Source organism: Balaenoptera borealis (assembly GCF_965194805.1).
Source record: "Balaenoptera borealis genome assembly, chromosome: 1".
Taxonomy (NCBI): domain Eukaryota; kingdom Metazoa; phylum Chordata; class Mammalia; order Artiodactyla; family Balaenopteridae; genus Balaenoptera; species Balaenoptera borealis.
The window spans coordinates 38,728,330-38,751,762 of NC_138860.1; the positions used below are offsets into that span (position 1 = coordinate 38,728,330).

A 23,433-nucleotide genomic window follows, 5' to 3' on the forward strand; every position below is an offset into this window, starting at 1 on the left:
GGGCCTATGGCTTAGGACACCAGAAGTATAGAGTCTGAACGTGGAGTTTACCTGCACACCCAGTCCTTCGTAATTTAATATGAATGGGCCTCTCAGATCCTTTCCTAAGTTTTTAAACGAAGAAAGTGGCAGGTGAGAAGTGAGGGGACCCTACAGAGTAAGAGTGAGGAGAAAAGCCTAAAGAAAGGGGAGAGGCGCCCAGGGATGAGACGAGCGGACAAGCATGGACAGCCTAACAGTTCTGCTTGGGGTCAGCACTGCCCAAGACCAGAAGATGCCCCTCCAAGCCTGGAGAGGCAGGCATTGGAGAGCGAACAGGGTCTGACTATGTAAGACCCCCGCTCAGGGTGTGATACGGCCCCACCCATGACCCCCCCTACCCCCGGAAGGAGTCGTATGACCAGAGAGAGAGAAAGAGAGAGCAAGAATCCTGCAGAGAATTCCAGACTGATCCAGGAGGAGCAGGGAACTCCAATGAAAGGGCGGAGAGGCTGCTGCTACCTGTTGAGTCTGTTTCACTATAAATAAACCCGAGGGGCCAGAGCCAGCAAATGCCTCCTGGTTGGTGAAGCTGAGAAATCCCTTCACTGACCTCCCCGGGAGCTAGATTCCCAGGGCAGTGGGTGGTGAGGCTGTGGGACAGAGAGAGGCGGCAGCTGTAAGGGGAAGTCCCCCTCCCTTCATCAGTCCCCGGGCTGACCGCAGGGACCAGAATTTCCAGTGCTCAGAATCCAGCTTAGCCATGTCCAGCCCCAACTCAGCCAAGCTACCAGAGGGTTCTAGGAGAATGAACAAATTTGCAGAAGGTAGGTGAGGGAGAGTAGGAAAGAGAGAGAAGGGCACAGAGAAGGCAGAAGGGGTGAGGGTTGGGGTCATGAGAGTAGCAGGTAAGGTCATGTAGAGGGGCAGCAAGTGTGGCCTCTACTCCAAGCCTGGTTCCCTGGGGACTTTTGGTTACTGTTTTTGTTTGTTTGCTTTGGTTTCCTTTTTCTTGGCAATAGCCTTATTTAGGTATAATCCACATGGTTGCTGGTTTCAATGGCACAATCTGTGTCTGGGCTAAGGAAAGCAGACTTGGCACCATACTTAGCCCTAACAGGGAGGTGATTCTTAAAAAATGGAACCTGCCACTTGAAGAGATACTGACCTGAAAGCTCTGAAATGAGTTTTGGCCGGTGATGGGCAAGTGGCAAGTACTCAGCCAGTACAGATCGGGGTTGTCCTGTACCTCACAGTCAGAGCCCAGCCCTGGGTCAGGAGTGGAGTGCCAAGCGACCAAGGTCAGGACTCCATGACTGTAGGCAATAGCGTGGGGTGTCCCTCCCGAACCATGCCCCGGACCAGGCTGGCAAGATAGCTGCTAGAGGCTAAGCAGAGGACAGTGAGTGCTGGTCATAGGATTGGTAGCACCTCGAGGGGTTTGGCTATCCCTCCAGGCTTTGAGAAAAGTTACTCACCTATGTTAGTAACAACTGGGCCAAGAGAGCAGTAAAGATTCTGGCTTTCCTTTTAGATTGGGAATCAGGGAGCCAATTTAACTGGTTCTTTAGAAGTCCCTGGAAAAGGAACACAGCCCCATCTGCCCTCCAGAAGGCTAGAAGCTTTTAGTGATTTTTATCAATTATTTCTCACGTTCCCCTAACTTAGAGGCAGGGTGAGATGTTTGGTCAAGGAAGAAGTGGTAGCCAGAGGAATCTCGCCACTTTGCAGAAGGGGAGACGCAGGCCAGAGAAGAGCAGAAATTAGTCTAGAGGCTGAATCCAGAAGTCCTGAGTCCTCGTATGACATCATCCCCTCTTCAGTTGTCAACCCACACATATGGGACACTGTGCTATTTCTGCCCCCTCGTCCAGGGAGATGGCCATTTTTCTGCCCATCTCCTGACCCCTCCTCTTCGTCTCCCTCTTGGCACTTGGCAGATCCGGGCAGCTATTCCAGGAACTGGAAGCCAAGCACAACAGGTGCTCGGGAGGTCATCATGATCAGCCCAGACCCTAGGCCTGCCTCTGGCTTGGCCCGGTGGGCTGAGAGCTACGAGGCCAAGTGCGAGCGCCGGCAGGAGACCCGTGAGAGCCGCCGCTGCCGCCCCAATGTGACCACTTGCCGCCAGGCGGGGAAGGCGCCAAGGACCCAGCAGAGGGAACAGCTCCAGAGGGCACGACAACAGCAGTTTTTCAGACGGAGGAACCTGAAAGTGGAGGAGAAAGGCAAGGCACAGAGCCCGCAGGCCAGGGAGCCAGGTCCCTCCAGGAGGCCAGGCCAGGCAGCTGACGTCAAGGAGCCCTTGTCTTGGGCCAACAGGATTTCTTCCCCCAGACAGCAGGTGGGCCATGTCGAGGGACACACTGCTCTGGAGGGGATGGGGTGCAGGACCAAGGCAGGTGGGTGGGCTCAAGGTCACTAAGAAGTGATTTAAATGAAGTCCCTCCTTCCTCAGTCATCATAAAGTCTCCCTTAGCCTCTTACTCAACAGATATTTTTGTTGTTGTGTTTTGGGGGGTTTTTTTGTTTAGCTGTTTATTTGTTTTGCACTTGCCTTTTAGGAGAGAAAAAAATAATTTAAAAACAATTCCATAGCTAATTCCTAATATTAGTTCAAATTCAGTCTATCTAGACATATCTTCTACAACATTCATTCATCCGTCATTCAACAAACATTCAATGAATGCTTACTGTAGGCCAGGGACACAGACCAATCTTCTTAATTTCTCCCTCGAATCACACACACACACACACACACACACACACACACACACATTTCTCATCTCTATTCTTCTGTAAGGCTGTTGCATCACCCACCTTCTCTCTTTCTCTTGGGCCATCCCAATTCCAATATCATTCACCTAAGGCCGCATCTGGTCCAGGAAGCCCTAGCTTCCCTAGCTTCTCCAGGCCACCTCTGCTCTCTGTGGTTTTTGTGAGGTTATAAATCCTCTAAGATTGCGTAACTCTTAGAGGGCTCATTAGTCTGCCCTGGGAAGGAGCAGTGCTGGCAAAAGCCAGGGTATGTTGAAATGAGCTCAGCCAGCAAACCATCTGTGTCTTCCTATCCACGTTGCGCGCATGTGGGCAGCAGGGATGGGTCCTCCGGATTTCCTGGAAGTAACTGGTATTGTACTGTCCCCAGAGTAGGTGCTCTGTCGGGCCTTCTTAACCAGTGTCTATGTTATCCACAACAGGAAGTGCTGTTCAGAAAAATGATCCTCGAGCCCAGCTGTAAAATAAAACCAGCTGTGTACTTTCTAAGGCAAGAAGGTTTCTGTGTGCTTTCGTTGAAAAAATAATTTTAAGGAGAAAAAGAACAGAAAACACAGTTACCTAAAGAACTCTTCCTGAGCCTATCAGTTATTTAAGGTTTCTTGAGATTGAGTTAGTCTGCATGATTAGCTGCCACAGGCATTTCTTAGCCTTTCAGTGTTATGTTACAAACATAAAATTTTTTAGTTTGTAAGAAGAAAATATAAAAACAGCAGGCAAAATTGTGACAACTACTGCTACATTCCTCCCTACAGCTGCCTAATTTACCTTCTCTTCACACAAAACCTCAACAATAGTCCAGCTGTTACTAAGAGGAAGGAAACCACCTCTAGAATAGGAAGGCACCTTGGACACCATCTACTCCAAGCTCCTCATTATACAGCCAGGAGACTGAGACCAAGAAAAGGCAGGACCTGATCCCAGATCCCCTCACTCCCACCTCAAACCAGTTCTCTTTCCACAGCACCATGCCAGCTGTGTAAGTGGCTGGGATCAGGGACTCTAGAGAGAGTAAATGGAGACAAGCCCAGCTCCCCATTTGCCTGAACTGAGGAGGAGCAATCCCACCAGCCAGGACAAAAAGGGCAGGAGCAGGGATAACCTTGTAGCTTTGAAGACTTGAATGGCTTCCTTTGGTTTTCTGGACCCGAAACTTGATCACTGGCTCATCTTTCTGCAGTCAGCTGGAGAATCCTGTTCTAAGAGGCTCTATCTAGGCTCTCAGCCTCCCCCACTTGTTTTCCAGGTGTCAGGGATCAGCTCCGAGGTCTTTGCAACCCAACACCAACCTCCCTCAGGTGCCTGGAGGGATCCGGCTGACCACCTCCCCTCCCGGGCTGGGGGCCTTCCACCACAGGACTCTTCCATCCAGAAGCCACCCAAACACCACCGTGGTAAGAGCAGGGCCTTCCTCACACTGGGCTGAGGCATTTCCACTCGCTGGCAGTGGAGAGTCCCTCCCTCCCCACTTCCCTCACTGCCTCTCCCATGGGTTTTGAATCACCTTATCCCTATCCCTCAGGCACTCAGACTAAGGCAGAAGAAACACAGCCGACAATTAAGAACGATGCCAGTCAGCAAACCAAGTGAGTACCTTTCATGTTCCTGACCCCAACTCCTTCACAGCCTATCCATTCCTGTCTTCTAAGCTTTTACCCGAACCCTCCCCCAGAATGTGGAGAGGAGCACAAGGAACTTCCATGTCCACCTTAATTAAGAAAAAGGAAGGCCTTCCCCCACTCCCCCGTCCCCATTGGCTCTTCAGAAGAGATCAGAGAAGGAATCAATACACTGCCTCCTGACACTCTTATTTCTTTGATCCATCGTCATTTTTGTTTTTTTGTTTTTCATTTTTTTCTTCTCTTCCAGTTATGGAGTTGCAGTTCTAGATAAGGTAAGAAAATCCTCACGGTGAAGGTGTTGAATCAGATGGCATCTAAGCTCCTCCAAGCTCTGACATTCTGGAATTCCATGGTAAACTCAGCTGGGATGGAGGGCTACCCTTTTCCTGCATGATCAGAGACATGGGGGCCTGGAGGGACCCTGAGTCAAGGAAGAAAGTTTGCTCAGCAAAAGCCAATCCTGGCTCAGTTTCCATGTTCTAGGATTTCAGGGAACCTACAATCTCCTTAAATACCCTTTTTCTTTCTCTCTAGGAAATCATCCAGCTTTCTGAGTACCTCAAAGTAAGTAACATGTGAATTCTCCCCTCAGCTCCTCCATCCATCTGCTCCCTTCTCCTCCAACTTAATCTTACCCTCTTGCCTTTTGCCCCCCAGGAGGCCCTACAGAGGGAGCTGGTTCTAAAACGGAAAATGGTGATTCTCCAAGACCTACTGTCTGCCCTGATTCGGGCCTCTGACAGCTCTTGGAAGGTAAGGGAAATCTTTGCTTGAACAAAGCTCATGGACTTCTATGTGTGCCTATCTCATTCTTCTTTCCATACCATCACAGCAAGAGAAGGGGCTTTTTCGCTACTGAAGAGGCCGAAGGTGGGGAATGATGCTAAGACCTAGAGGTCAAACATGTCACAGTAAATATATGGGAGAGCTTGGCTCAATCCAGGGTGGTCAGCTGAGGACACACCCAGGGAAGACCCAGAACCAAAAGAGGCAAGAGTTTCCATTTTTTAATTTGTTGGAAGAAAGAAAGGACGGTCCCAATTCAGTTAATATTATTGACTGTGATAAATGCAACTATTTTCATATGGGATTCACACCAATATTAATTCCAAGCCATCCTACACCTACTAGTCAGCCCAGACGTGAATGTCAAAGCGGGAAGGGACCTTGGAGCTTAGCTAATTTTCTCATTTTGCCAATGAGGAAACTGAGTGTCAGGCAGAAGAATTGCTCCTGACCTCAGGGAGGTTAGGTGACTAGTCCACAGTCACACTGCTAGTTAGAGGCAGAACTGGAACTAAAATTCAGGCGTCTTGATTTTAGTCCATTCATTCAACAAATATTCATAAGTCATGTTCTCTACACTGAGCACTGGAAATGAGATTAATTAGACAGGGTTCCTGCTTTTAGAGAGCTTGTGGTTTTGTCAGGGAGACAGATGCCTAAACAATGCAGAGATGTGAGAAATAAATGTTTTCAGGATATAGTAGAATACAAGGAGGAATGAATGACTCCACAGAAGGGGAGAACCAGGGAAATATTTATAGTTATATTAGTATTTTCCAGGCAAATGTGGAAACAGGAACGATATTCTGGGCAGGGGATACAGCATAGGCAAAGAACCAGAGGCATGATATAGGCTAATGCAATGGGTCTCCAGCTTTTTAATCTCAGGACCCCTTTATACTCTTCAAAAAAAATTATTAAAATCCAAAGAACTTTTTATATTTACCACCTTGAAATGAAAACAGGAATCTTAAAATATGTATTTATTTTAAAATAACAATGGTAAATAGATTACATGTGAACCTAAATTATATATTTTTGTGAAAAATAAGTATATATTTTTTTAAAATAGTGAGAGGAGTGGCATTGTTTTATGCTTTTGCAAATTTTTGTTTGGTTTTGTTTTTTGTTTTTTTTTAACATCTTTATTGGAGTATAATTACTTTACAGTGTTGTGTTATTTTCTGCTGTATAACAAAGTGAATCAGCTATATGCATACGTATATCCCCATATCCCCTCCCTCTTGCATCTTCCTCCCTCTCTCCTTATGCCACCCTTCTAGGTGGTCGCAAAGCACCGAGCTGGCAAATCTTTTTAATGTCTGAACGGAAGGCAGTTAGATTCTCATATTTGCGTCTGCATTCAGTCTGTTGTTAATACATTGTTTTGGTTGAAGCATATGAGGAAAATCCAGCCTCACACAGATATGTAGTGGGAAAAGGGAAGACCTTGCAGATCCTGGATTCCCAGGGGTCCTTGGACCCCACATCGAAACCCCTAGACTTTAATGTTCAGGGACCATAAGCAGTTTGATGCCACTGGAGCAGAAAGCCCCGGGTGCACAGAGAGAACACACAACCTCCCAGCCTCCGTGAACATCTGACCTTACCACGTAGATGGCTGTGCTTAGACAGAGAGATGGGATGGGAGGACGTGGGACAAAGCTAAGAAGTTTGCAGTGATGTCAAAGAGACTCCTAGGCTCAGCCCTCCCTCTTCATGTCGGTCACTGTATCTGGATTTAGGTGTTCATGTTCAGGGCTCCTGCTGGTTAAGGAAGTTGTTTTCATAGCTGAGTAGGAGCCTGAGACAGGCAGCTGTGCATGCCAGGTGGTTTCCGGTGCTGAACTAAACTGAGATTGTCTCACTCGTTTATTCAACAGACATCTGATAAGTTCCAACTATGTGCTGGCTTGGGTGCTACAGGGACAGAAGTAGGGTCCTTTGTCTTTAGGAGTTCCTATAGCAGCCAGGAAGAGAGAGACAGGTCATAAATAACTCTACTGCAGTGTGCTAAAGCTGTAACAGCACTTTCTACAAAGTGACACAGAGAAAAGAGAAGGGAGCAATTCTTCTGCCTGAGGTGTTATAGGGTAGACTCCAAAGGAAAGGGACCACTTTAGCGGGGTCTGGAAGGGTTGAATAGGAGTTTACCAGTACAGAAGCAGGAATGATGAAGGGAAAGAAGAAGGAAGAAGGAAAAGGGTGCTTACAGTAAAGGAATCAGAATGATTACAGGCCTAGGTGTAACAAAGCATAGGGTATAGCAGAGTGTGATGGAAATGAAGGGACTGTGTCAGAGCAGCTCCAAAGATAAGACCGAAAGGGCCTCAGATAGGTCTCTAGAAATACGGCGCTTAAACTTTTTCTGTTGAATAGGGTATCTCAAACTTAAATAGTTATAGATTCCCTTTTAAAGGAAAAGTATATATATATACATATATATATATATATATATATATCATGAGAATGCATGCCACCCCAGTTTGAGAAACACTGCCGCAGGCAATAAGCAGGGGAGCAGTGGGACCACGCTTTCCTCAGGTTTAAAGCCCTACACTTAGCAGTGTCCGGCCCATCCTGAGAAGGAGCTTGTCCAGTAGCCGTGGAGTTGTACTCGCTTGGCAGCATGTGTACTAAGATAGCTGTGGTGGGACTTCCTTGGCTGTCCAGTGGTTAAGACTCCACTCTTCTAATGCAGGGGGTGCGGGTTCGATCCCTGGTCAGGGAAGTAAGATCCCACGTGCCGTGCGGCGTGGCCAAGAAATAAATAAATAAATGAAGTGAAATGAAAAAGATAGCTGTGGAACTGAGTTGAAAGCGATTGATCAGATCTGTGTTTTATAAACCTTATAAAAGGTTCTCTGACAACAATGAGGACCCCGGCTCCGAGTGGGTGTAGGGGTGGTGAAAGCTCTTGCAATACCACAGGTAAGACACAATCAGAACTTGAATTACAGCCAGCATGGTGGGAATGGGGAGGACTTATTAAAAGACATTTCCAAGGTAGACTCTGAGGGCAGTTTCACTCCATGCTCCTGCGGAGGGCAGGAGTTCCTCTAGCTGTGGTTTTCTCCCTCCCTTCTCCCCACCCCCTCCTAATATTCGCCCTTTTTGTCTTCTTCCTCCCCACCAACCCCTCAGCTTCCTGTTTTTAAGAAAAATAGTCTCAGATTTTTCAGTTAACAGCTCTTGCTTCTCCCAAAACAAGACAATTCAACCCCCTACCCTTCCCTTGGAAAGCTCAACTTCAATGAAAGGACAGTCCCAGACTGCAGTACTTGGGAAAAGTAAGTGGAAGAATGTGGCCGGAACAGGGACTCCGATATTCAGCCAAGTTCAGGCCTTTATTTTTTTTCCATTTGGCCTCCATAATTTGAATCTCCAACTTCACATGCAGAGAAGCTCACCACAAACTCCATTAGAACACCAGAGATCAGCTCCCTCTGTTGCCTCCACCTTCAAGTTGACTTTGGGCCTTTTGGATGTGACAGGCCCTGGGGCATGGCAGAGACTCCTGAGCTGGGTCCAAGCTTCAGAGCAGAAACAGTTCGGGCAGTAGAGAAAGTGAGCCCTCAGTATGGGGCAATACAAACCCAGAGCAGGGCACACGTGGGTTTTAAGTTCTGCAAAGTGGAAATGAGATCTTAAGATGACAGCGCAGTGGGGGATTGGCTGCAGGCCCTAAGCAACCTCTAGTAGAGCAGAGAGATGAGAAGTGGGCTGGTGCTTCTGCGGTGAGGCGGTGGTGTTTCTGGAGAGCAGATCAGAGGCAGGGGAAAGCCAAGCAGAAGCAGGAGCTGAAGCCCTCAGACCGGCACCAGGTGTGTATGGCCTCCACCTTGCTCCCTTTTACAACCGGGGGTACTATGCTCTCTGAACCCTGGGTTCCTGGGATGCAACTGCCGAAAAAGGTCCACAACTGGCCTGTAAAAAGTGCTTCTTCCCCCATACTGTACCACTGGGCTTCATGTGGGGAGAGCTGGGGCTCAGACCAGGAAACCACATGCCCCATTTGCAACAACTTGGCTGCAACTTTCCTGCCTGCCTTGGGGAGTCTGGGCAGGCGGAGCTGTGGGTCAGAGATGTTTTCAAGCCCCAGACTTGGGTGGCCCTTCGTCTCCTCTGAAGGGGCTAGCCTGAATTGTCTTCTGTTACAACGTGAATGGAAAAGTAATTTGGGGTGTGGCTAAAACACAAAAACAGTTGGAAGAGGCAAAAATACCAGATAAAAACCATACTAAGGAATGAGAAGGGAGCTACCCAGAGAGGGTAGGAGATGGGGGAAACTGTAAGAATATTGCCTTGGGCTTGTTTGTTTTCTTCTGAAACTACAGCAAGATAAACTGTCAAACTTAGTGGGTTTGATTGCATCCTACAAAGGAAAATACAGAGTCAGACGATCTGAACCCGGAGCTGCGGTACAGGTGGAAGGGGTTGATTTCAGGACCTGTGGATTAATAGTGAACAGGCCATGCAGGGGAGTAACTTTTCCCAGTTACTCCAGAGCCCAGAACAGTGGAAGTCTTTGTCCCTCTGTTCTATCTGTCCCAAAGCCCTGTGGTTATTGTAGATGCCAAATCCTGACTCTCGGCTCTCATGCCAGACATTATGAAAAACATTAATAGCAGGAGGCACTTTGAAAAATTATTTTTGGCAAAGCCTTTCGCTTTTGCAAGGCCCCGCTGAGGAATACAGGAAGGAAAACGGGTGGAGGCGCCCCCTGGCTCCCAGGGTTAGAAGAATCAGTCAAACAAGATCAAAACAGGAGCTGTGAGATACCACTTCCTGCCTCTCCCAGGTGCCCTGAAACTCAGTGAGGGGGACAGACCTCAAAACAGAGGCTCCTCTGCCCTCTGGCCGTTACAGACCAGAAACGTTGTAAGGGTTGGAAACGTCCAAGCCGCCCGACGGAGAGGGACCGTGGCGTCTCAGGCCTGAGGAGAAATGTAATTTCTAGACCTCACAAGCATCCCACGGGGCCTGGTTAGAAAAGCCAGCGAAAGGATATGAGAACCCGTTACTGCTAAAGAGACCCATGGCCTTTTCTCTGGGAAACTGGCTCTCATCCATGGCACCTCCCCGCCCTCACCTCCTAACACACACAACCTTAAATCAGACTCAGGACTGGAGGAACAAAACCCCTACCTGGGAAAAAGGAAGATGTCTACAGGTGGAGGAAAGAATAAGGGAGCAAGGAAGCTGTCAGCTGCTCAGCAGAAATACTGAAAAACTGAGAAACAGATAACGGGCCTTCCTGCCTGCCTTTTGCCACCCCCGCCCTTGAGATTTACATCCCTCTTGGAATGTCCAAAATGCTACTAGACAGACCCAGCTCGTGAATAAATAGCATGTGGCTTTCTGGGAGGTCCTCTTACCACCACCGTCACTACCACACACACATACACACCCTGCCTTAATATCCCTCCTCCTTTTCCTGCTTTCTTAAAGAATTTCTCATCTTGAGTCGTGTGTGTGTGTGTGTGCGCGCGTGTGCGTGCGTGTGTGTGTGTGTGCACGTGCAGGGCAGGGAAGGGACTGTATTCATTTGCTAGGGCTGCTATAACAAAGTACCACAGACTGGGTGGCTTCACCAACAGAAATGTATTTTCTCACAGTTCTGGAGGCTAGAAGTGTGAGAACAAGGTGTCGACAGGGTTGGTTTCTTCTGAGGCCTCTCTCCTTGGCTTGCAGATGGCTTTCCCCCTGTGTCCTCATATGGTCTTCCCTCTGCATATCCTGATGTTCAAATCTCCTCTTCTTATGAGGACACCAGTCATATTGGATTAGGGCCCACCCTAAGGACCTCAATTATCTCTTTAAAGAACTTATCTCCAAATACAGTCACCTTCTGAGGTACTGGGGATTAGGAGGTCAACATATGAACGTTGGGGGGAGGTTAGGGGGACATAATTCAGCCCATAACAGGGGGTAAGGGAGGGATGTATGTTCCCCCTGGGAGGGGAGACCCCTTTAGTCCTATTGGCCTTTAGAGGTAAAGGGCCATGTACTAGACTGAGAGGAGGTGAGGAGTACAGAAGTGCCTGGACAGACAGGGGAGAGAGGTAATGAAAGAAGAAAAGGAGAGCTTAGAAGCTTTCCTTCAAATGGGCCCCTGCTATGATACCCTGAGCCATTTGATACAAAACCTCAAGGTACACAGAAGACTTTGGGGGCCAGTCTGATTCTTCCTTCTCCTATTACAGAGAAAGAGGAAAAGATCCTCTTCTTTCCAAACATCCTTCGTCATCTCTCCCCCTCTCTACCTCCTGAAAGAGCTCAATTCCACAAACACTGTTTATTCTAGGCAGTAGGCTGGGAATACAGAACAAAACTCTTTGCATGCTATATTCTGGCCCAAGCTGTATTCTGGCTAACTCATCCCATTTGCTCCAGGGCCAGCTTAATGAAGACAAATTGAAGAGCAAACTGAGATCTTTGGAAAACCAGCTGTACACCTGTACCCAGGTAAGCATTCTAGAGGACACTTCTAGTCCAGGAATCTAGAATTAAGGGAGAGAATGCTAGAACCTCAAGCGTACTCTCTAGAAACAAACATCACCTGCTAGAGATTAATGCACCCATCCGTACTCACCCAGTTCTGGCCTTTTACATTTTCACTTTGGTCTCCAATTCACCAAAACACTATCTCCATCCCCCTCTCCCTTTCTCCTGGTGTCCTTCACTTTGCACCCTAGGAAAGGAAGCCCAGCACTAAGCACTTTGCCAGCTCCAGGGGAACCTTAGAATACCTGGAAACGTAGGGAGAGGCCCTTGGTAAAGATTCAGCTCACCTGGATAGAAATTCATAGGCCCTAATATTTGAACAGATGAGTTGGATATTACAATGAAGTCTCGCAAAATGATTTTCATCCCATGGGCAACTTTTATCTAGCAGCAATCCCTGGGAGAAAGTAAAAGACTGTGACTCCTGGCTTTCTGTGGCATTGTTATCCAGCTCTGGTAACCTCTTGATTGGCCTGATCTTGGATTATATGAGATAGAAAAAAGTCAGTTTTCACACTCGAGAAATGATAGATTTCTGACAGGCGGGGAGATAAGTCAAGAGAACGAGATGGACTGGTCAGACTGCTCCCACTTGATGTTAGGAATATAAGGTGGCCATGTAGTTAGAATTTTGCAGGCGAACATAGTCTATATAGTCTATGGGTTTGCGGATCCACAACTTTTATTCTTTCAGTAATGCCAACCAAGCTCATAAGAGACTGACATATAATCCAGAATACCAGTCTACTCGTTTTCAGTGGGGGATAAAGCTGGCCAGTGACCAGCATGGTTAAGTCCAATAACCTGGACATAACCATGTATGATCTCAACCAGTAACTCCTGTATCTGGTTTCTAATGACAATTCCAAGAACATAAGACCCACTCAACATTTAAATCCAAATTTTCAGATGATTCCAAAGCTAAATGGAAATGATTTCATATTGAACTCTAAATTTGCATTATCTAGACTATCTCTTACCCAGTTGGGTAACCCAGAATCGATAGTAAAAGGCTCCTGCTTTCCCAAAAATCACAGGGCATAAAAATGAAAAGCACTGGAAGGGCAAGACCCCCAGTGAATTTGCAAAGCTGCTCTTGTGTCTTTTTCTTTTTGATCTTGAAGCCAGGAGAAATTCTAAAAATACAAATGTACTAATTTTTAAAACTTGACTTTACTGAATATTGTTCGGATCCCCAAGCCTATAAAAATAATTTTATTTTTTAAAAAATGCTCCCTGCCTCAAAGGAGTTTACAATCCCTTAAAGGAGACAGATGAGTCAATAGATTAGAAATATAGATACTACGTGAACACCAGTAAAACTACCTAATCCATAAAGAGAAGGGGGGTAGGTATGATTGGACAAGTTTATCAGAATTTATGATTCTAGGGCTGAATCTTGAACATGGGTAGAAGTTAACCAGGTGAAAAGTGTGGGTCACGATACTCTAAGTAGAAGAAGCTTTATGGGCAAAGGCAGAGGCTGAAAAGCACAGTGCTTAGGGGACCTACAAGCAGTTCAGCTTGCGTGGAGGCAGCATGAGATGAAAGCCTGGGCTTGTAAATAGGAACCATGCCAAGGAGTTTGGACCTGATCCTTAGAACACTGAGAACCACTGAGAGATTTAAGCAGGTTGTGACGTGATCAAATTTAAATTTTAGAAAGAACCCTCTAGCTGCAGGACTGAAAAGGGTTTGAAGGGAGGCAAGGCATGAAGATAATATATAGTCTCTATATAATCCATATAATAGTATTACTAGGGTCTGAACTAAGGAGGTGGCAGTAGGGATAGAGGATACAGATACGAGCTGTTAAAGACGTTGACTTGACAAGGCTTGATGATGAACTGATTCCTTGGAGAAGGTGAGAGAGAAATCAAGGATGATTCCCTGGTTTAGGGTTTGGGAGACTGGGAGGGTGGTGATGCTGGTCACTGAGATAGGAGCAGGTTTAGAAAGATGATGTCCCTTTGGAAATGTTGGATTTCAAGTGCCTGTGGAAGGCCTAGGGGAGAATGCGCAGCATGTCCAGGGCAGTTTATTGTCCCCACTCACCTGTCACATCACCTGAAGGACTCTCCCTGTCTGCCTCCAGCCCGGAGGAAGGTCCACCAGATTACTGACATCTCTTGCCCTGTGGGCAAGGACCCGTTTCCTTTCGTTTCTGTATCCCTGCTCAGGCTTTAGCACACAGTAGCTCAATGTGTATTTGTTGAATTGCCTCCAATTTACAGAAATACACTCCTTGGGGAATGAATAAGGTGCTATTAGAGATGGAAGACCAGAGAAACAGCTATGAGCAGAAGGCCAAGGAGTCACTGCAGAAAGTGCTGGAGGAGAAAATGAGTGCAGAACAGCAACTGCAGAGCACACAGGTGTGGGGACGCTCCATCATCCTTGGGGCTGGGAACCCTGGGGCGGTCTGGGTGGCAAGGGAGCCAGCTGCACGACTCCCTGCAACCCCCAAGGCACCACCCTCTCCTCTGATCTCCCTCAGCGGTCCCTGGCTCTGGCCGAGAAGAAGTGTGAAGAGTGCAAGAGCCAGTACGAGGCTCTGAAGGAGGACTGGAGGGCCCTGGGGACCCAGCACAGGGACCTGGAGAGCCAGCTCCACGTGCTTCAGTCCAAACTGCAGGTACCAGGCCCTGGAGGTAGGGAGGTGGGGAGGGGAGGGAGGTGTTGGCAGCAGTGATAAGAGAAGCTGCCGCTGGGCAGGGGGCCCCAAAGCTAATTTTGAGTTTAGCAAGGATGTCTGCACTGCTCATGCAAATGACCTAAGTGTTCATTGAAATGACATCATCCAAATGCAAAGGGCTGGGCTGGAAGAGTCATCAGCCTACTGTCATACCCCAACCCACTCTCTGCACCCCATCCCAGCAGGGCATCCAGTTCAGAAATGCCCACTACTGGCGGAGAACAAATGTCACCAGTTTACTTACAGTTTGAGTATCATTTAACACATCTTGCCAATGTGTTTTTTAAGCCATTACAGTAGACCCTTGGCATTCTCAAGGGTTCCATCATTTCCAATCCGTGTTTACCTTGGAGAAGTTAACTAACCTCCTAAGCCTCAGTTTCCACATTGGTAAAATGAGGATAATAATGGTACCTCTATCATAAGATTTTTGTGAGGATTAGGTGAGGAAATCCATGCAAAGCACTTAGCACAATGCCTCTCACATATAAGCTCTCAATAAATATTAGCTATTGTTTTTCGCAGATTTTACTTACTTGGTTTGGAATTTCAAGGACCCACCTCAAAAGTGTCTCTTTATACTTTTACTGAAGCTGGGATCTGAGAATCCTAGTGTGTGCCAGTTCTAGAAATAAGATCAATTAAGTGTGAAAGTTGTTTTCATTTGTTTGATTTGTTATGTTTTTTAACAACCTAAACCTTAATGTGTGGCTCTAAGGTGAGCAGGGAGAAAGGGGAACATTTTGAGTGATTGTAAAGAATTTGTTGGGGGGATGGTGGTCCAGATATCAATGTGTTTGAGTTTTATATACAATATCCTATTATTAGCAATGAAGAAGAGTGCAACTCTAGTTCAAAGTCATTAAAAAGACATTTGTAAGTCCCTTATTACCTCGAGCAGTTTGTACTCATTGACATCATATTTTTTTATAAAGAATTAATGTTCCAAATGTAGAAAAAGGTAGAACAGATCAGACAGAGGAATGGGGGTTAAAAACATTTCAGATTTATCTATAGATTTCCTTTCCAATCTATTAAAAAACAAAAACCTTAGAATTTATTTGCTTCTCATTTTTTTTTGCTTCTCACTTTTTATAGTCTTATGTACAAATTATTCTTATACTGTTCTTTAATTTTTTATTTTAAAAGGCAAAGAATTTCTCAAAGGATATTGAAATTCTTTGTTTTAAAAAAAAAAAAGCCCATTTGTTTAGAAACAGCAAGTGAGTCGTCTTATCACAGGAGGGAACCTCGCTGGGCGCCCCACCACCGCAGCCACACCCCACCCACTGTCCTCTTCCTCGAATCACCTACAAGGCAACTCTCCTGAAGGCCCTTTTCTTTTTAACCTTAATTCGTTGTGAAAAATGATCCTACCCGCACCACGCCCCACCCCGGATAGCGTGAGAATGAGAAGTAAAGACAAAGTGAAGACATCTAGAAAAGTGATGATTCAGTATTCCTTAATTTGGGCAGTTACCCAAATGTATCCCTTGTGAACATCAAAAATCGAATGCACTGTTTGTTTTAAGCATGAGGAATAGAGCAAGGCGAAGAATTTTAAAACGTTTCCTATTTTTCCATTTCCCTAAGACTCCTTCTAGCTCTAAAATTCCACAATTTTCTACAGTTTTCCTCTTCCTTGGGAATCTGCCCCCCACCTCCACCCTAGCACTGACCTGCTTGTGTCCACCCCTCCTCCTCCTTCCAGGGAGCAGACAGTAGAGACTTACAGATGAACCAGGCCCTACGACTTCTGGAGGACGAGCACCAGGAGCTGCAGGCCAAGATTGAACGCCTGCAGGGGGACAGGGACCTGTGCAGCTCGGATACCCAGCACCTACAAGGTACCCTTCTCCTTGGAGGCCTCTGGCTGAAGGAGCCCAGAGAAAGGAAGCTGGGTGGAAAGGCTTCAGTCTTTCACTTGTTTGTTTGGTTGACTTGGCGATTTCATTTGACTTTGAGAAAAAGTCAAGGCTGTTTTAATCATCCAAGACTGAAAGGATCCAGCCCATCCCTCTAAGCCAGAACACAGCAGTCACGTGTCAAGGCCGCATTCCTAATTTAAAGCGAAAGGTCAGTTAAAACACAAGGCATGGTGAAGGTTTCCCAGTCACAGCCTCTGTCAGCTGAGAGAGGACCAAATTATGTGCACATATAACCCTTAATTCAGCCCACTGTTGACGCAGATGAAATCCCAGGTAGTCGGCTTCTGGTTCACCTCTTCCAAACTGGGACAAGCAGAAGAAAGAGCAACTTGCACTTGACACTTGTCAGAGGCCATGGGCAAGACAGCATCTGTTACTAATTTCCAGCCTCAGGGGTGAGCTCATTAAGTCTTACGTTCTTCTATTTTGGTTTGCATTATTTCATTTTCAGATCAACTAAAGAGGTCAGAGGAGGAGAAACTCGCCCTGGCGACCAAAGTACAGCAGTTGCAGAGTAAGTCCCCTTTCCAGATTCTGAAAGTAGCACAGGTGGCTTTTTGGAGTTCTTGGGGCTCCTGCCCCACGAAAGGCACCCAAAGGAGGGATGGGGAGCCCGGTCCTTGGCATCTCCTCTACCTCTGCATTTTCAGACCCTCTTCTTGTGCAGAGGTCATTTACAGCTCTTTACAAGTTCCACATTAGCCTCTGGGTTTTTTTGTTTCTACTTTTCTCCACCATGTTCTCTGACAACCACCTGCATTTCCCCCAGAACTGCAGATTTCAAAACGTGTTGAGTTTTCTAAGGTTCTTATTTTATATATTCTAATTTATTATGTACATATGTCACATAGACCTCTGTCACTAGGAATGGTTCAGAAAGTAAGCTCACACTACATATGCCTCAGTCCACTTCAAAATTACATGTTGAGGCCAAAGAGGAAAAGGGACGTCTCAGAAGAAAAGCAGGCAATTTCTGAAAATCTGGAGAACCTGATTCAATTAATAGCTCTGCCGGTTGCCCAACACCTTAACCTCTGACACCCTGACAGAGAAGTTTCATGCAAACAGCAATGAATATGAAAACAGCAAGGCAGCCACAGGGGTAACGGAAAAGGAACACCAGCAGAAGCCGGGCTCCTACACAGCGGGAGCTGAAAGGGCAAGTCACTTCAAAATCATGCCTTTATTTACTCAATACATATTTATTGAGCCCCTACCAAGTGCCAGGCACCCTAGATACACACTGAGGATACAGTAATGAACAGAGCTGGCACGGTTTCTTCCCTAACAAAGCTTACATTCTAAGGAAACACTACAGTGGACAACGGAGTCTCTATGAACAAATATGTGTCAGGTATTAACAACGGCTACAGAGAAAAAAATAAAGCAGGTTAAAGAGAAAACAGTTGCTATTTTACACAGGGTCATCTGGGAAAGTCTTTCTTCTAGGGTAACATTTAAGCAGAGACTTAACTGTACATGGTAGGAAAAGACATAAGGATGGTGTGTTCATAAAACAGCACCACAAACTGGGTGACTTAAAGAACAGACACTTACATTCTCATAGTGCTAGAGGCTGGAAGTCCAAAATCAAGGTGTCAGGCAGGGTTGGTTCCTTCTGAGGGCTCTGGGGGAAGGATCTGTTCTAGATCGCTTTCCTTGTTTTGGAGATAGCTGTCTTGTCTATCTCTTCACACGTCTTCCATCCATCCACGTCTGTGTCCAAATTCCCCCTTCTTATAAGGACGTCAGTCATATTAGGTTAGGGCCCATTCTGATGTCCTATTTTAACTTGACTACCTCTGCAAAGAACCTATCTCCAAATAGGGTCACATTCTGAAGTACTGGGAGTTAGGGCTTTGACATATGAATTTCGGGGGGGGGGGGGCGGCGGGGGCGGGGGAGACACAGTTCAACCAACTACAGATGGGAACACAATCATTAAGGTTCTAAGCAAAGTTCTGAAAAGATACTCTTCGCAGTAAATATGCTAGCACAGAAAAGTTCCTTGTGTTTTCCAACAGGTCTGCTTCAGAATCAATCCTTACAGCTTCAAGAACAGGAGAAACTCTTAACAAAGAAAGGTCAGCAAATTTATTTCCACAAATTCTAAGATATCGCTCTTTCCTTGTCCGCCTAGAGACAGAGGGATGGACTACATGACCTCTTGGAGTCCCACCCAGTTCTGGGAGTCTATTAGGTCAGGGAGCTAGAGGAGCATTTTAAGGACTCATCACTGGCTCTGAGAATACTTCAGTTAGCCTCCTATCCTGAGAGGTATATAAACTGTGAAAAGGATTTCTACTCCCTCTGAAAACATATGTCTGTATTGAATATTTCAATAAATTGATTTTGAACTCAGGATTTTATGTTAATTTTTACCCTTAACTTTCCAAACCACATCCAGCTCCCCAAGTAGAAACCACATCACATGCCACAGTCATCTCACTCCCAGCCCTCAAGTCTGCTGCCTTAGCGTCCTGAGAAGAATTCATCATACATCTGGAGGGGCAAAAGCTCTTCATTTATCCACTGCACATGGCCCTGTTTTGTCATCACAGTCACTGGGTAAAATATAAGGAAGGAATTATTATGCCCACATAGGATGGATAAGAAAATGAAGGTGAATGAAGATCTGTGGTCACACAAATTAAGGACACAGCTTTGACAACAATCCAGAATTTCTGACTCCCAGTCCAGGGCTCTCTTCACCAAGATGCAGACTGCCAGGTGGCTGAAAAACCATCTTTAACTACATGAAGATGAGTTATATGACTGCCATTCTCATCTCATCATTTTGAAACAAGGACAGAAGGAAAATGAAGTTATACTGAAGCATCCAGCAAACCTCCCAGACTAAAAGATGTGACAGGCAACCAAAGACACTAAATTAATAAGTATTTTCTAAAAGTATCTGGCTTTAGACAGGACTAGAGATACAGAGAGAAGTAAAATGCCAACCTTGCCCTCAAGGGGCTCAAATTCCCACTCTCTGTCCAGTCTGGGCAGGGTCCCAATGGATGTTCTTTAAAAGTCAGAGAATTGCAATCCACACAGTCTGGCCAGGGACAGGCCCTTCCTTATTCCCTCCCGCCTAGGGGTTCTCTCAGTGTGTAGGGGCCATTCCTCAGAGGTATGGGCCTAACTATCACTGCGAATCTGGCTGATTTTTTAGATCAGGCTTTGCCTGGGTGGAGTCCAAGGCCCTCCCATAACGAAGTGGAGCCTGAGGGTCCAGGGAAGGAGAAAGACTGGGATTTCAGAGACCAGCTCCAAAAGAAAACTTTGCAGCTCCTGGCCAAGGAAAAGGAGGTGAGATGGTGACCTCAGATAGTAAGGGGCTCATCCTACAGTGATAGGGAAACTGCCGGGAGGCAGCCAGACAACAGGCATTTCAGAGCTTAAGTTGTGATTGGATGCCTGCAGGTATTCATTTAGGCCTGAATAAAACGTCTTTGCTTTTGGGTTAACTTGTCAATCTTTTCTCTTATTTATACCAACCCTTATTCAAGGTTTTACTAAAGAGTTACTTTTCAGAAAGTCAACCTAAACTCAAACACATTTAACAAACACATTAACTCCTCAAACTTTGTCCTACATTGAGTAATCTTAAAACTTCATACAGTGTCTTTTAAATAACAAAACTCTTCCTATCTGCATACTCACAGAAATACGTAGCTCCAGAAGTGTTCACATGCAACTAGTTCCCAGCAAAGAGACTTGCACTAAGATCACTTCCAGGTTGTGTGTGCTATAGGAACTTCAATTTTGTGTGTCTCCATTTACAAAGAACTGGCACATACAACTGTCACACATGTATAATATATAATAATATGCATTATAATCAATCATTTAAATGAACACATTACAAATAAACTAGGTGAGACAGTCAGAAGGCAAACTGAAAGCTCTGAGAAAAGCTGGGAAGGGAGGATGGAGGTAAAAATTCCAAATGAATGACAGGGTAACTTACACAGGGCCCTCTCCCCTACCTGGGCTCTGTCCCTGACAGAACTGTCTTGATGACCTTGGTGGTGTTCTCTCCCCTCCCCGCACAGTGCAGAGAACTGCATTCAGAATTAGACAACCTCAGCGATGAGTATCTCTCCTGCCTGCGTAAGCTGCAGCATTGTCGAGAAGAGATGAACCAGAGCCAGCAGCTGCCTCCCAGAGTAAGACGGTCTATCCTCCCATACAGCCCTAGGTGATGGTGGGACGATTCCTCCTTTAGCCAAATCTTGCCCATGAAATTGTTCAGCCCATGCCAACATCTGACCAGCCTGCGCCGTTCAGCTTGGTTTATACTGTAGAGTATAGCAACCATGTAAAGAAACACTGGCTCATGCCTCCAAGCCTAATTTTCATGGAACGCCTGAGCCTGAAGGGAAAAATTTACTACTAGCTGAAGTATGAAATGGTGTTCTTTTAGTCTATTATGAGCATAGTGGCAAGGACAGTGACGAGAAAAGGAATATAAACAGAATACAATTTTGCTGAGTTATTTTCCACTTTTGATTATTCATATCAGTATTTAAGTACCTGGCCCCTGCTGGCTGTGGTTCGCTGGGCCAGTGACCACTGGAAAGTGGTTTTATCCCGAGCGAGGTGGCAAAGTGAGAGAGACAGAGATATAAAAAGCTTTTTCTCCTCCACCAACCCAAGGTTTTCCACTGGGCTAGAATGGCAAGAAGGAAGATTATTTTTGCCTCCATCTTCTCTGACTAACCCATGGCCTCTTTCTCTTCTCTCCCCCTCCCTCCTCACAGAGGCAATGTGGCCGATGGCTCCTGATGCTGATGGCACTGATTGCTATAGCAGTGGCAGTGTTCCTGGCCAATAAGGACAGCCTGAAGCTCTGAATAACTGGTGACAGCTGCCTTGGGTGAAAATCAGAAGCAAGAAAATCAGTAAAAAAACTCAGGTCTGGGTACTTTAATGTGTGGGTTTTTCCAACTCAACTGAGATTTCTGACTCTCATTATTTTTTTAACCTGCTGTAAAAATAAACAAATAAACTTCACCTGATGGCCTCTGTTCCAGAGAACTCTGTTTATTCCTGATGCATCCTGGTCTACTCTCCCTAGTCCAGTTCAGCATAAAAATGGCAAATTTATTACAGCATTCTTCCCTAGTGTCCTCGAGATGCTTGGAATTGGCACTTGAGATGATTCTTATTTGCCATCTCTGACCGAGAGCTGATCATTTACCGAGCTCCTTCTACACAGGAAAAGAGTTAAAAGTCAGAGGGCCACAGCCGGCAGTGTGACTATCTCAGAAGAGATGCTGAGGCCAGCGAAGTCATTTTGAGTCCTACATCGAGTTCTAAGGTCCTTCTCCCAAGTGTTCAGAATGTCCCTCAAGGATGGGAACAAGCTCTCTGGGACACTAAAGGAATAGAGCAAGAGTGGTGGTTGACCACGTAGCCATGAGATCCGGGCAGTGAACACCCGTAGTGGAGTCTGGGCTAAGCAGTTGTCATCTCTCTGGTTCATGTGAAAAGTATAGGGGACAGGATAGCCCAGGAGGATCCCAAACACAGTACAGAGATTCCAGTCTGAGGAACGGAGCCTGCTGCAAGAGACTGCCAGGGATCGGTCCCTCTGTGGCCCCTGCAAATGTGTGATGATCTCAGCCACAAGGGCCTTCAAGTCCTGAAGCTGGTCCAGGGAGCAGACGGAAGGGTGAAGTTGAGAGCTTGAAACATCCACAAAGACTATGGTACCAAGCAGCACCTGCTCCAAGTGCCGACACACATGCTCAGGAAGGACAATCAGGCTGTTTTCTCCAATCTCAAGGATGTGAAGTCCCTGGGTCGGGAAGCCCAGGCCCTGCAGCTCCTCCAGATAGCTCTGGAGCTCTGCTGCCCCTGCACAGTTGCAATCATAGAGCAGAGCTGGCTTCAGTCCCCTGGCCACAGCCAGCACCTCTCCGGCTAGATGAAGGCACACAGCTCGGGGTGGGCCTCGTCTCTTTCCCATGCCCAGGGTCTGCTGAGCAGCTGCCACCAGCAGCTGAGGACTTGGTGCTGACATGGGATCTGGCAGCAACAGTAAGCATGGCCTCCTCAACTAGTCACATTTCCCTCCCCTGGGCTGCATCGCTGAGCTCCAGACGCTTGAAGAAGGGCCTAAAAACAAAGCAGTAGCAGGGGATTATTAACACCAGCTAGTGACATACCAGGAAACTTGCCAACAACTTTCCCTTAAGTCTTACAGCATCTTCCAGGGGCCATTTTCCCCTCTCTCTGCTTTGGAATGCTAACCCAGCCCAGACAAGATGGGGTCACCAATGCTATTTGATTTTTTGGTTGACTTGGCCTCCATTAGTCCCAAATTCATGTGTCTTTCTAGCCTACGGCTAGATTTATATTCTCTCTGGCTGAATTTTACCTGTTGTAATTTATTTTCTCTGATTCAAACCTGAAGGAGTTTGGGGCAGAAAGGAAGCAGAGGAGTTTTTGGCAAAATTCTGAGCATTTCACCTAAAACTGCCCTCTGAGATAGAGTTCTAGGTTCCAAATGCACTCTTTTCACTGCCAACTCCCCCTTCTCTTCCCGCCAATAGTTGTAAGAATAGCAATCTGATTAAACTAATATACACTAGAATGTGGACTACCAACCATCTCACCCTGAGACAGAAAAGTAAATAAATGAAATCGGGTAGAATTGCAAGACGGATGTATTTTAACTTCTGCTGGTCCCGCCTTCCCCTACTAGTGGACATCCACGGACCCTCGGACTATGGGCTCACCTCAAGCCCTACACCGTTTCCTGAGCATAGTATCGTAATTTGTTAAATGAGGTAGAGGTCTCTCTCACACATACATACGTTCTTCTACTTCCGCTGCACGTTCAGGCTCAGGAACTCCTGCCAGTTTCCTGCCCGCTGCCAAGAAAGCCGCTAGGCGCCCGCCCTCCGCCACAAAACTGGAAAGCCCACCCGCGTGGGCAGGTCGGTCCTTTACTGCCGGCGGGACCAGGGTCGGCGAAGTCGATCTATTGCGCATGCCCAACACGTCCCCCGTCCCACCGCCTTCCTTGACGTCACCCAGTCCGCTCGCGCGCCTCGCGTTAGAACTACCGGCAGGGCAGCCCGGCTGCGTGCCGGAAGTCTGGGCGCCTGCGGCCCGGCCCCTTCCG

General features: G+C 46.6%; 3 protein-coding genes across 4 annotated transcripts in view; 1 reads left to right on the forward strand and 2 right to left on the reverse strand.

The window, feature by feature from the left end:
* The first annotated feature begins 725 nt into the window (after positions 1-725).
* On the forward strand, positions 726-21,338 carry TRAF3IP3 (TRAF3 interacting protein 3). Its single transcript, XM_082400084.1, has 16 exons — positions 726-806; positions 1,920-2,323; positions 4,004-4,151; positions 4,280-4,343; positions 4,627-4,651; positions 4,914-4,943; positions 5,037-5,132; positions 11,562-11,633; positions 13,907-14,047; positions 14,170-14,307; positions 16,079-16,214; positions 16,747-16,809; positions 18,320-18,379; positions 19,471-19,607; positions 20,354-20,467; positions 21,062-21,338. Exons 1-16 carry the CDS (start codon positions 743-745, stop codon positions 21,152-21,154), a joined length of 1,785 nt encoding a protein of 594 aa, XP_082256210.1. The 5' UTR covers positions 726-742; the 3' UTR covers positions 21,155-21,338.
* The window catches only part of IRF6 (interferon regulatory factor 6), a 38,066-nt gene continuing 19,795 nt past the window's right edge, over positions 5,163-23,433 (reverse strand). Inside the window, exon 9 of the mRNA XM_082400332.1 lies at positions 5,163-7,125. Within this exon, the coding sequence (XP_082256458.1) occupies positions 7,042-7,125 (84 nt within the window). The 3' untranslated portion in view covers positions 5,163-7,041. The remainder of the gene's footprint in view (positions 7,126-23,433) is intronic.
* On the reverse strand, positions 21,329-23,418 carry LOC309632798 (UPF0739 protein C1orf74 homolog). 2 transcript variants are annotated; one of them, XM_082400636.1, is made up of 2 exons: positions 23,119-23,418; positions 21,329-22,421 (listed from the first exon to the last, which is right to left on the reverse strand). In XM_082400636.1, exon 2 carries the CDS (start codon positions 22,324-22,326, stop codon positions 21,535-21,537), a length of 792 nt encoding a protein of 263 aa, XP_082256762.1. In that variant the 5' UTR covers positions 22,327-22,421; positions 23,119-23,418; the 3' UTR covers positions 21,329-21,534. The 2 variants fall into 2 exon arrangements, with proteins under 2 accessions (XP_082256762.1, XP_082256761.1); XM_082400635.1 differs by having other exon boundaries at positions 23,123-23,415.

What these genes read in the sequence shown, in the direction of transcription:
- LOC309632798 (XM_082400636.1), bottom strand. Translation starts at nt 22,326, where the DNA reads ATGTCAGCACCAAGTCCTCAGCTGCTGGTGGCAGCTGCTCAGCAGACC.
- TRAF3IP3 (XM_082400084.1), top strand. Translation starts at nt 743, where the DNA reads ATGTCCAGCCCCAACTCAGCCAAGCTACCAGAGGGTTCTAGGAGAATG. An exon ending in AATGAACAAATTTGCAGAAG is followed by an intron (nt 807 to 1,919) that starts GTAGGTGAGGGA and finishes GGCACTTGGCAG; the next exon opens with ATCCGGGCAGCTATTCCAGG. An exon ending in CCTCTGACAGCTCTTGGAAG is followed by an intron (nt 5,133 to 11,561) that starts GTAAGGGAAATC and finishes CATTTGCTCCAG; the next exon opens with GGCCAGCTTAATGAAGACAA.